This window comes from Mycteria americana, chromosome 5 (genome assembly GCF_035582795.1).
Source record: "Mycteria americana isolate JAX WOST 10 ecotype Jacksonville Zoo and Gardens chromosome 5, USCA_MyAme_1.0, whole genome shotgun sequence".
In the NCBI taxonomy this organism is placed as follows: Eukaryota; Metazoa; Chordata; class Aves; order Ciconiiformes; family Ciconiidae; genus Mycteria; species Mycteria americana.
In genome coordinates this window covers 62535123-62547757 of record NC_134369.1, presented here as the reverse complement: position 1 = coordinate 62547757, position 12635 = coordinate 62535123, and the positions used below count along the sequence as shown (strand labels likewise).

General features: G+C 45.9%; 1 protein-coding gene and 1 non-coding gene across 5 annotated transcripts; both read right to left on the bottom strand.

Moving 5' to 3' along the window:
* Positions 1 to 2396: 2396 nt before the first annotated feature.
* On the bottom strand, positions 2397 to 10249 carry EIF5 (eukaryotic translation initiation factor 5). Of its 4 annotated transcripts, none has more exons than XM_075503646.1 (12): positions 10117 to 10249; positions 9751 to 9943; positions 7420 to 7699; positions 7072 to 7153; positions 6669 to 6841; positions 6224 to 6335; positions 5494 to 5633; positions 4822 to 4980; positions 4461 to 4622; positions 4021 to 4185; positions 3609 to 3743; positions 2397 to 2796 (listed from the first exon to the last, which is right to left on the bottom strand). In XM_075503646.1, the coding sequence occupies exons 3-12, from the start codon at positions 7489 to 7491 to the stop codon at positions 2704 to 2706; spliced, it is 1293 nt and encodes a 430-aa protein (XP_075359761.1). In that variant the 5' UTR covers positions 7492 to 7699; positions 9751 to 9943; positions 10117 to 10249; the 3' UTR covers positions 2397 to 2703. The 4 variants fall into 4 exon arrangements, with proteins under 4 accessions (XP_075359761.1, XP_075359762.1, XP_075359763.1 ...); XM_075503647.1 differs by lacking the exon at positions 10117 to 10249 and adding an exon at positions 8251 to 8447 and having other exon boundaries at positions 9751 to 10066; XM_075503648.1 differs by lacking the exon at positions 10117 to 10249 and adding an exon at positions 8251 to 8394 and having other exon boundaries at positions 9751 to 10066.
* Positions 5732 to 5855, bottom strand: LOC142410836 (small nucleolar RNA SNORA28). Its single transcript, XR_012776041.1, has one exon. It is a non-coding gene; the product is annotated as a small nucleolar RNA SNORA28 (small nucleolar RNA).
* Positions 10250 to 12635: the final 2386 nt, after the last annotated feature.

Genomic DNA, 12635 nt, shown 5'->3' with positions numbered 1-12635 from the left:
TTACCCCAAATCTACCATCATACAGCTTTGCTATGACATCATCAGTTCACTGATCCTACGGAAAACTCTTTTTTTTGGTGGATTTATTTCTTAGTTTCCCTACTGGAGGGAACAGGTCTGCCTTGCTAGTCACTACGTCTTGGGGTGGAAAAAGAGAGATTATCCCCTTTGGTGGCAGCCTGCAACTGCAACCAAGTCTGCTCTAAGATGAAACTAACTACACCCTAAATGAAACTTCACCGTGTCACAGCTGGGAGCAGCCAACACCATGCAATGTGTACTGCAGACAGAAACCTTCTGGTCACATCCTAGAGATGGTATCAACCCAGATCTGCAAAGCCGCATCTGCAGACCATCAGCATGGATCACCTGACCAGTTTGGTGAACTGCGCTGACCTCTACTAGCTAAGAATCGGGCTCAGAGAATCAGGAGAGGGCCCTGCCCACGCTGCAGAGAACTCTCTTGTGCAGTTAAGGGGCCACCGTATTTCTCAGCGTTGCAGCTGAGACACTCTCCTGGGAAAGCGGAAGGCTTCTCATTATTCCCTCCGCTAGCAGGAATTCTGCTCAGAAAGGCAAATCCAGCTCAACCCCCTACCCAAAGAACTAGCCCAGCGTACAAGCACCCACCTCCCACTGCAACAGATAAGCAACTACCAGGGAGGCACAACTTGAAGAGACATCTTACCCCCACCTCACCACCGTGACGAGAGATACCGGTGACTGATTTCATTGCTAATGCCCGACCTGTTGATACAAGCCAGCAGGAAGCCCAGGGCTGAAACCTTGCTTCCAACCAGGCAGCGTTTTTAACCCTTCCCTCTCTGTCACCACCACCCCTGAAGTTCTAGCCTTTTACTTTAAAAGATTTCCACAGATTCTAGTCTCTTAATTGCTACCCACAGGAACTAAAACCCACCCAATGCAGTTGCAGTTTTTTTACAGCAGTACCAGGCAAAAATCATCAGCTCTGTAACAGCTACACTGTATTTTTTTCAGAGGATCTCAGCCTTCCAGGCTCTGCTTCCAGCCTGGCACACAAACGCCTATAAGGGTGTGCACACAACTGTTACACAAGGCAGGCGTGTGGCTGCCCCAGGAGGAGGTATCGTCTGGAGAGGTCACACGGGGATTAACAATTCAGCTTCCAGGTTTCCAACAAGTGTAACAATTGACATATTTTTGAAATACAAACCCACTTTAAACAGAACAGAGAACAAGTGTTCTTTTAAGAGGGGGAAAAAAAAAGCTGGGACTAAACCTGTATGTAAAATAAAAATCATGTTTTTGTACTCCTGCAATATAACACCCATCTAAAATAAACCAAGAACACTTCCAAATGCTTCATGGCTTCACCCCACCTTTCTAACACCGTTTGCCACATCTGCTAGTGCTAAGTGACAGTTTGATGCCAGGGCCACCCCCAACGCAACACCAAGTTCACAGACCCCCACCCCACTGTTTTGGAGAGGAAGACCTGCAGCTCAAAGTCACCACCCTTGTAACTAGCAAACAAAACCTTCCCCTTCAGCTAGTTCTAAGATCTGCTATAACAATTTGACCAGGAAGAGCAGCTCACTGTGCACTGGACCCTCCATCTCTCAAAACTTGTAATACTGGATCTCAGAACAATGAAAAATCCCCATTGTCACTCTCTCACTAGTCGTAGTTTTCCAGAGCAAAAGACTGAAGGGCAACAAAGAAAACCCTCCCCAAGACCCCACACTGACCGACACTGCCACTCACCACGTCACATCAGTTTCCCAATTTAGATGGACTAGGTTCTCTTTGTACTGTTTCCAAAAGACTCTGGTACCTCAGCCTTGGCATTCAGGATCTACAAAACTCACTTCCAGAGCTACACAGGTCAGCTGCAGGGGCAGCAGATCGTGCCCTCTTCCCCTCCCTCCCCACCCCAAATCGAACCAAGTAGGGTGCCCATTTCCTCTGCTACGGTGACACTGCACAAGCGGAGCACAGCCACAGCCAGCTGTTCAGCAGCAGTGCATGCTAACTAAGAGGTACTGGTTTCCTCAGCTTGTCAGAGCACTGAAACCTGTGTTTAGTGGACCTGTTGAAAACCTCAAAAAAACCCCAAACACCGAACAAACTTATGTAGTGAACACCTGTGAAGTTTGTTAAAAAAAAAAAGCCTGCAAGGATCAGACAGTTGCCTTCTGTTTTAAGAAGCTGGCATCTGTACACTGTAGCTTGCCCAACACCTGTGTCTTGCCCAGGTCTCAAATCTCTGCTGTTGCAACAGCCTCTAAGCTAAGGCTATTTTTTTTTTTTTTGTGCCTTATTCAAGAGATTTTTGTCATTTTGCCTCAAACTTCACACATTTCGTTGTGTAAATACTTACTTAGAAAAGAAATAAGGGAGTTCAGAGTCACAAGTGAAGACTGACCAAAACCAAATCCTTTATTTCCACAACTGTATAAATGCGCTCCAAGTATGTGTCCAACACAAGTTAGAAAAACAAAATAGAACATGCCAGTTGCAAACTAGATCAGTTCACCAACGTGCTGACTCCTTGGTGTTAGGCTTAGTTACACAAGACCGGTCACAGTAAAAAGATACATTTTAGAGTACAAAGAGTAGCAGGACATTAAGCCATTTCAGCTTGTGCACATACAAGTCACACTTCTGGCAGAAAATGCAGAGAAGTTTGCATCATTATGCTGGAAGCTATGTTGCATCACTTTAAATGGCATCAATATCAATATCGTCATCTTTATTGTTTGCAGGCTTCACAGTCTCAACTTTAGGTACACTGGCAGTTGTAGAGTACACCACCTGTGGAGACAAGACGCTTACTTTTACTACAGCACCTACTGCCACAGTTACGTACTAGAGCAATTGTAACATCAGGAGTTTGCGACGCCTGCCCGCTCAACAGCCATGAACTACTGCCATGAACCTGCCTAACACACTGCTCCATGTTCTGAAATACACTGCACAGCACATGCCAGTTTGAGAATTAATACTGGAGAGGAAACCTGAGTTTGGGCATGCTGAAACTACAGCTACACCGTAACATCTGTCTTTAGAAGGCAGAGGCATGCATGCAGGAAGCAGAATCTTATATCCAGGAACAAGAGTAGGTACTACAGGGAGGAGAACACACAAACAAAAAACCCACACACAAAAGAAATCCCAGCCACAGTCAGCTGGAGTGTAGCTAACAGATTTTACCTAGGCCTAAACTGTGAGGAAAACGGCTATTTGTTCTTTAATTGGCTTTTCTAACAGCCACCTACCCACCAACTCTTCTACAACATGAGGCTTTATGCACAATACCTTGTCAATCTTCCACTATGAACTACTACTATGCAAAAGACTGCTTGTACCATTCCACAATGACAGTCTTTGGCCATCAAGATGCACTTGTACTGCTACAAAAACGATCTTCAGTAGAAAAGTGATGATGTGTAGCAAAAATGCTGACAGAGCCATCAGAAATGAGGTGTTCCCCCAGTTGCCAACACACACAGCAATACATGAAGTAAGCTATTTTATGGTGCACCAGGACGAAGTACAAGACTTAAGCGTGCAGGAACAGTGCAACCTTGGAGTTGTTTACAACTCAGTAAGCGAGCCTTTCCTACCTCTATGTTTTCATCTTCATCCTCTTCTTCATTACCGGAAGATTCTTCTTCAGCTTCCTTCAGCCATTTAATAAATGGTTCTGCTTTGACACGAATTTCTTTGGCAAGCTCCTTTGAAACGTATTTCTTTGAGGCCTGAAAGACAGAAGCACACAGACTTTGCTTGAACACTGAAGGAGTTTACACCAGATCATACCCAAATACAGCAAGAGCCTAACTCAGAACTCTAACCTCACCCTGCTGCCTTGAACAGCCCATTTTTGAAAGGGAGGTTTCTCCCAGACAGTAACTTATCTCAGGTTAGTTGTTTAAAGAAATCTGCACAAGAAGCTACACCAGAATGGAGAAGCCAGATACAGTACGCTACATTCAGGTACTTCGCTGGTATAGTATGTGAAATACTACCCCATACCTTTTCTGCCCAGCCAAGGATGACTTCTTCTTCCAGAAGATCTGCATCATACATTTCCTTCAAAATATGTGGTATTTTAGAAATAAGCTGAGACTGATGCATGGCTACCACACACTCAAAGCCATGGAGAAGGTACCTCTGAGCTTTCTTGTTGTTGTGGCAGAACTAGAATTGCGACAAAACCAAAATCGATTAAGTTAGCTTTTTTCCCTCTCCAGAAAGAGCTGCTGCTTCTGCTCTTAACCCCGTGAGACAGCAAAGTTTACAATAGCTCATACTACCCCTCCACCCAGCAGTTTTCCCTAGCTAAGAAGTAGTGGTTTAAAAACAAAAACCCTACAAAAAGCTTTCTCCCCCACACAACCCAGAACTGAGTCAAGTAGTTGCTACAAAAATCCAACACAACAGTTGTTACACTGGGTGCAGAAGAGACTGCTTACACGAAGGAAGTGACGCCTGTATTTCCTTATCTGTTCACGAATCTTTTCATCGAAAAGGACTTCAGTGAGAACTAGAGGGCCCATAGCCTTTACATCCAGTCTCTCTGCTTCTGCTACAATGTCTTTGTCAGAAGTATCAATGACACCTTCGTCCTTCTTTTTCTGCAAGACAGGAACAAGTAGAAACATTTTAAATCTACTGAGGTATGTGTCAATGCTCTACTGCACCGCTTCCTTCTCCACCACTGGTGGAACCAGTACTTTGGTAGAAGCTTAAGCAGCTTTGCTCTTAGTCTCCTTACCAACATTTTGTACAGCTATAGCAAAGTGGCTACGAAGCCAACAACCAGAGGATATTCACCTTCACAAAATCAAACAGTATGTTGACTCTCTCCTCCACTGTTCTTTCCAGGTCTTCACTAAGTGTGAGGTTCTTTGCATGGTCGCTGATTTCATCCATTCTACGCCTCTGGGCTTCTTCTGTTGTGTCTTCACCCCAGTCATCATCATCCTCCTCCTCCTAAAACCAAAGAGATTCATACAATGTTACTACAAGCTTAGTAATAGGTGAGTGTTGTTTCTAGATACAGACTTGAGAGCATTTTTATAAACAAGTATTTTTTATTTTTCCCTAAAGGAAGGGCTACACTATGATTGGGCAAGTCAGACGATGGAGAAAGGGCAGATGTAGGAAAGAAGTAATGGAAGCTAGACATGTGTTTGTAGCCGTCCATAGGGTTACTTAACTATGGTGTTTCACCGCTCTCTCTAGTACACTCATGAGATATTCCTTCCCAGGGAGTGTAAAGGCTACACAGCTTTCACTCAGCAAGTAGCACACGTACTGTTACTGGAGAGCTGACAAAGCTGTTATAGAGGGGTAACAGGGATACTTCTATTGCAGCATTGAAGTTCTGGATACAGTAAGAACTTAGGGTGCAATGCTGACTTGCAAGGAATAGCAGTTATTTAAAGTTTTAAATCAGAGCAAGACACCACACACCCTCACCTCCCTGCTTCACCTTCTACTTACCACAACCTGTGGAGGAGTAATCTCCTCTGGTGGTGGGGGTGGAAGTGTCTCACTGCTGGACACAGAACCATTCTCTTTGTCCTTGCCTTTTCTATTCTTCTTCTCCTTTTCTTTCTTTCCTGTACCAGTGTCACCACTTTCTGCAAATGAATTTTAGTGTTTTAGCTTTCTTTAGTTCACAGAATAAAGTCCCTGCGCTATTGCACCTCTGCCAAATCCCCATTTCAAAGACATAAGGTTTGTCCAAGTCTATATAACAGGTGACCTCACAAAGCAGAGGCCCCTGGAATAGGTTAGACTTTTCTATTCTAGCAAGCTTAAATTGCAGCAGGCAACTAGATGCTTACTACAGAGTGTTGCTTGCACAGAACAAGTACATTACAGTTAGCATTTACTATACTGCTTTCACTTCCTACCCTTTTACTTCGCACTGACTTAAAGGCAAAACAGCAACGAGCACCTGGTGACTGCTAAGTTTTGTCCTGCATAGGCAAATGCAACCTCAGAAATACTTCTACTTGGTAAGGATACAGGATCACAAGGGAAGAGACTGCTCATATAGAACCTATGAGCACAGCTACTTCATCCTGACCTACAAACATACTCTAGCAGTATGCTGGAGCTTTTTTACACTGTAATTAGATGTGAGCTGTTTGTTTTTCTACTTCATCAACAGCACTCACACTGAGCAAGTTCCCTTTACTCCCCCCAAGTAAGGAAACACACTTACCAGGTGGGTTTTTGAGAATGAACGTGCAGAGTTTATGGTTTGTGTCAAGCATGCCTCGATAGCCACAGGCTTTGCAAGAGTTACCTATAGTTTGTTTCTTAGGATTGACATGCTGTAAAAAAAGAACAACCTCCAGTTAACATACCACTTACAGAACAATTATGCATTAAAGCCTAAACTTGATGTTTACATTATCACCTCCACAGGATTAAGCCAGAGACTTAAATACTTTGTATCACTCCCAACAGAGCAAATTTAGAACTAGCGATTTAGCTCAGAAGTTTAGAGCTGTTCTAAGTCTAAAACCTTCCCAAGGGGGGTGGGGGGTATACAGGATTTTCTCGTCACAGATATTTGAGTCAACTATTAACTTCACACCACTCACATAAACATCTAATGAAATGTTTCCATGGTGTTACCACTAATACAGACAGAGAGCACTCACCAGATCAGTTTCAGGATTCTCACACTCAGGACAGAGAACAAATTTTTTAATGAATCCATCCAACATGTCTTGCAGCTTATTCGCCTCATGAGATCCATTGACAATGTAACGGTCATTCTTAACATCAAACTGGGTCTGTGCTCCCAGCTCACAACCAAAAAATTTGGTAGGATCTGGAAAGAAAGTATAATAACCACCACTGTCCTCAGATCTTCACTGTGATTTTTAACAGCATGTAGATATGCCACTGCTTCTTTCTGTTCATTATGTTATACTGAGATAATCACGTTTCTTTCTTACAAATCTTGAAACAGTATTAATTAATGCTTTATTAGCTACTTAATGCTACCACTTCAAACACAAAAGCATAAAACAAAATGCTGTGTCACTCCAGACTACTTACACGTTGGAGGCCGATTAAGCGCCTTTGCAACGTCAACCATGTTGACTATAACCGTCTTTATTCCATTTCCTTTGCCCTCCACCTAAAGAAAAAAAAAAGTGTTTTAAAATTAAGTGACTGCAACAGTCAAACCCAGTATGTATTCCCCATTTCACTACATCAAAGTTCTGCTTTGAAGCGTCTTCTTAGAAGAGCTAATGTGCACTTAGTCTGGGCAGAAAAGAGCAGACATCCTCCTTACCCTAGGACTGGCTAAACATTGGTAACATTACCTCACACCTCTACTTCTATCAAGACAGCGAGTGACGTGAAACACTACCTACTTACCACTAATGGTTAGTAAATTACCTTGGCAATCAGACGGGGCATTTTGTAGCGATAGAACTGATCTGAAACACTGCGGTTGACGTTGACAGACATTTTGCCTTATTAGTAGCTTTATCAATAAGATGAAGAGATCTTTGATTGCAGTTTTTTGGTATCTTCTGTCTGGAGAAGACGGGATGACATAAACGACTGCAAGAGTTCTCGGTCTCTGACATGAAAAAATTTTCGCCACTGAGGCTGTAAGGTTCTTGCTTGTATGCTATGTTTCCCCAATACAGGTACCAGTGGCTGCGCAACAGCTCTGCAAGTGTTAATAAACAGAAAAGAAATTAAGTTTATCTTAATATGCACCAACCAGAATTTGCTAGAGAGCTACAAAAGGGACTATATTTAGGGTGAAAAGAAGAAGAAAAAAAAAAAGTACGTTCTTTATGCTACAGCTTTCTTCAACTTGTGGACTAAAAACAATAGCCTTGAATTGTACTGCTAAGAAACTTTTCCTCAACTACACCACAGAGCTTTCCACCCTCTTCTTTCTTACTACCCAAAAAGCATTGAACAGCTTAAGACTATTTTCTGTACAATTAACTCCTGAAGGAGTGCTGTGATCAATAAAGAAGGGAAAGGAACATTGCTTCATTTATTATGGAGACCAATGGCTCTTGCACCGAGAGGGTCATGTGACAAGTTTCAGGCTGCAGGAAGCAGGAGAAAGATCTGGAAAAGAGTTTCAAATTCCACATCATGGCATGAACCTATCACAAAACCCGAAGTCTGTCAGAATGTTGAGAAGTATCAGTAAGATGAAGCAGCAGCAATCTGTAGCCCAACATAATTTTTTACATGGCTTACCAGTTTTTCGGATCGGAGTGGAAAAGAGTTGAAAATTAGGTAATTCTCCCTCTCACTTATGGATTCTCATAGCAGCTTCTGTTGAGTTTTGACTTAACAATAAGCCTGATAAAGTCTGACATAAGTTGCTTCACTGTAGAAAGCCTAGCAATGCAGAGGTACAGAGCAGTGCAGCAGCTTTTCCAGTTGATTTTTTTCTTAGGGGAAGGGGGGAGGGGGGGGAAGGAGGATGAATCCTATTATTAAAGTTGCCTTAAGCAGTATTTACATATTTAAATTAACATGTGTCTCTATAATCAGATCTAAGAGTACTTAAGCCACAACACAGGCAACCCTGACTACAGCATGGCTATTCTGACACGTCATCATGTTGTTATCATTAATGACAGAAGCGTTGACACATTAAAATAGCCTTCTTAGTATTTATGCATAAGCACATACGCACGTCTATCGGGTCCACATAGTCCTAGTCCCTCCGGTCAGGTTTACAAATTCTTTACAGAAGAAGCAAATAGATTTGTAGGTGCCTCGGGTTCTACGTTATCCCAGATGCAGTTTTGCCCTTCCTCAGCAAAAAGTGCACCGTGGACTTTGTTTCAAGCACGAGGCTTCCTTCCCCAAAATGTCTAAAAAGAGCCACCATGTGACCTGACCACGTGCTTGCAGAAGCACTGAGGAAGCAGGTATCTCGGTGACTGAGCATGAGCTCTCGACAGAACGTGCGGTTTCCCCTCCTTCCAGATTACAGCTTTTGTCTGCTGTAGACTAAAGCTCCCTCTCCTGGTCCCTAGGACACCTCATCCCAAGCACCCCCCCCCCCCCCCCCATATGCTATGCACAGAGAAAAAAAAGCGGGAAGGCAGAGAGACTCTCTGCTTCAAAGCACCCTATCCCCGCCCCACTCAGCCCTATGATGAGTCATAAATGCAGCAATTAAGCACTGAGTCAGCCCTGGAAAAGATGGGGGAAGTCACCTCCAGCCACGCATGCGCTCTCCAGCCGCGAAAGGGGGACGCTCCGCAGCTGCCCCCCCTTGCCCGTCCCCCCGGGGCTAACCCTGGAAGGGCAGCCCCCCCCCCCCCCAGCGGGTTTCTAACTGCGCCACAGCTCCCCCCGCCCACCCGCACCACGGGGAGGCGCGGCCCCGGCCGCCGCCATCTTGTCTCGTCGCATGGCGGCGGTAGGGAATTAAGGAAAAAAATAATAAAAAAAAAAGAACAAATCAAATAAAACAAAAAACCAGCAAACGGGTGCAACTGAAGCCTTGGGGCTTTTGGTTTTCGTTTTTTTTCTTCCCCCACCCACCTCGTTTCTCTTTCCCGTCCTATCAAGTTCCCGGACACCTCACACAAAACCGCTCCCACTATCCACCGTTTACCGACAACCCGACGCCCCAGCCCAGCCTAAGGCGCCCGCCCGCTCCCCTCACCTTCTCGGGACCCAAACCCTCCCCTCAATCCCCACTGCCCTCATCCGCCCTAGCCCAGTCCTAATACTCACCGTTTTCGTCCAATAAAGACATAAACCCAACGCTGCTCGCCCCGGGCTGCGACGAAGCCGAGTATGCGAGGAGAACAGGGCCGTGCGGGCACTTATATCCAGACGGAGAGGGAGGCGGAGGCGGACGCCGCAGCCTCCGGGTCCCGGCGTCCTGGGGCGGGCAGTATCAGCAGGGACAGCAGTGCCGGACAATCTGCGGGCAAGACACAATCAGGGGCATCGTTAGTGGCGGCACCTGTGAGGAGAGGAGGAGGGAGGAGGAGGGGGGATAAGAGGGAAGGGGGGAGGGAGAGGCGGCGGCCAGCGCGCAGCTCAGGCAGAAGGGGGCGGTTGACGGGACCCCGGCAATGGCTGCCCCATACTCACCTCTAGAATGTTCTCGCTCTGACTGAACAACGCCAAAGCTGGGATCAATCAGCCAGCGGCGTGCCCCGCCCCCCCAGCCCCTCCATTGGCTCGCCGCTCGCCTTGGGACGACGCTATTGGCTGAGGGCTCGCCATCCCCCCCACCCACTGGCGGCGACCGCTATCAATCAAGACACCCCTGGCTTCGCCTCCCTCCCCCTCTGCCCTCCCCCCGCCAGTGCCCCAAAGGACATCGCGTCTACATCGACCGAGTCTCGCGAGAGGGCGCGGGATGGGGCAGGGGAGGTGCGGGAGCTGCCGCGGCTGAGTCAGGGCGGCGGGGCCTGGGGCAGGGGGCTCCCAGCGTCCCCCGGCCTCCCCTTCCTTCCTGCTGGGTGTGCTGAGAGACCTCGCCCCCCTCCTGCTGCGGCCAGCTCCGCTTCGCGCCGTGCGGCAGGGAGGGCCCCCTCGGCCTCCCTTCAGGGCTGCCATGCCTCTCGGGGAGGCGAGCGGGCCGCCGCGGCCCAGAAGGGCCCCTCGCCTTTGGGCCGGGCCTGCGCAGGCCGGTGGCGCGGGGCGCTTCGGGGCAGGCCCGAGTCTCGCTCCCCGTCCTCGCTTTCCAGACGCCGGCGGCGCGCAGCAGGCCGGGGGGGGCCGGGGCTCCTAGCCCCGCCGCGCTCCGGCTCCCGCTGTCCGTGGCGGCCAGCCACGCCCGGCCGGGGGCTGGGGAGGGGTGCGGGGCTGCGCTTCTGAGGGAAGCAAAGCCCGCAGTGCTGTAGCAAGGAAAATCTGGGTGGGTTTCGACTCATAATAGACCGGCGATGACCGAATGCTTGACCTCACAGCAACTGTATTGCAAATAATTTAAAGCAATTAAGTTGCTGACTAAGTTGTGTTTTTCCTGTGCAGCCTGCTTTCAGGGTGCGGGAAAGACCCTATTATTTAATTTCAGCGTCATAAAGACGGCTTTGGGTAGCTCTGGGTGCTTGGGCTACCTCACAAAGGACGATGCAATTGCCACGTGCATGTACTCTCTATTCTTAATGTAAAATGTTGCCAGCCCTCCTTAAGTGAATTGGGACCCTGGATGAAATACATGTTTGGATTTACAGTCACTTAAAAAGCAGAAAACTTCGGTCCTTTCTTCCCTGTGCTCTATTCTTTCCCATCTTCTTCCATCTTCGCTCTTCCAGTATCACAGGAATTAAGAATTTTGGACATCTAAAATGTGAATAACGTTCAGGTGGCAAAGAACTTTTTTTTACTTTATTGATTGATGAACCAACTCTCTTACCCCTATAAATACTCCCAAGTGGAAAAATACTCCTCAGTTCTGTCGCTGTGTCTTACTGAATAATGTTGTAAAGCTTCTCGATGGTTATGTGGGTGTATAGAGGAAAAGAGGGAAGGAAGATAAAGCTAGTAGTGACATTAAACAATGTCATATACTCTAAATCTCTTCCTCCCTGAAGTTAGTTTTGAAACGCAGGTTTCCCGGCTGACTTTGATAACATGTTGATGTGGTCAAAGGAAACACCCCTCCTACTGAACCTTCAAGTACATCTTGAACATGTCTGGTGTGATATGCAAAAGAACCGCATTAAAACATGAAGGTGACCGATAAAAGAGGTTTTCTTAGACATCATAAAAGCTGGGCTATCGTTATGAACACTTCCAGGGACACACAATAATAAAAATCTTGTTCCCTCAGCTGGAGCAACCAGAGATAAACGTGCATATCTCAGTGCTTTCTAACAAGAACCTTCTACGTGATGGCTGCTGCCCTAGTTATACATCTCTTCAGCCTATGGAATAGCACGTCTTTGTAGCCAGGACAGCGTCCTGTAAAACGTCATGTGAGTCTGTCTTGGACTTCACTATCTGCATTTGAAAAAGTTAAAAATTCTTCAGGATATGTTAAATGTCTCATTGATAAACACACAGCAACACTTTTTAAAACATGAGAAAGAGGGTTAAGGCAAAATAAGGAAGCATCACCAAAATATGTGAGGCTTGGCAGTTACCATGAGGGGAAAAAAATCATAAAAATGTGGGAGGCAAGAAAAGCACAGCAGGAACTCCTTTGCTGTGAAAATATGCAGCATGTATAACTTGCTAAATGCCTCCTGTCTGTGGCTTTAGTTCCATGCTACAACACCTATGAGGTTAATAAATTACGAGTGTTAAAGGATACTGCTGCCAACACCACTTTATTGAGCAGCAAAAGGGAAACAAGACCCTGGATTTGGTGCTATTTGACATAATGAATAACTCTGAACAGTTACGATTAGTAGCATAAAGAAGGATTTTTTTGTTATTTTATAGTATATAAATTGACATCATTAAGTTAAAGAGTTACCTTTTAAGGTAGTGTTCCTTCTGCAAAATAGCAGGTTCCATACAGATGAAGTCATATGGTATTCTCCGGGATTATACAAAACAGACTAAAATTGTGGATTATTGTCTTCTTGGTGCCTCGTTGTTGAATTTTTTCTCACCAGAACAATTCATTAATATAAAATGTTGGATCCCAAATATTT

Bases quoted from the DNA above. Each gene is read 5' to 3' on its own strand.
- EIF5 (XM_075503646.1), bottom strand. From the start codon at position 7,491: ATGTCTGTCAACGTCAACCGCAGTGTTTCAGATCAGTTCTATCGCTAC. The intron at 7,154-7,419 runs GTAATTTACTAA...TTTTTTCTTTAG, and splicing joins TGCCCCGTCTGATTGCCAAG to GTGGAGGGCAAAGGAAATGG. The intron at 4,623-4,821 runs GTGAATATCCTC...CCTGTCTTGCAG, and splicing joins TACTGTTTGATTTTGTGAAG to AAAAAGAAGGACGAAGGTGT.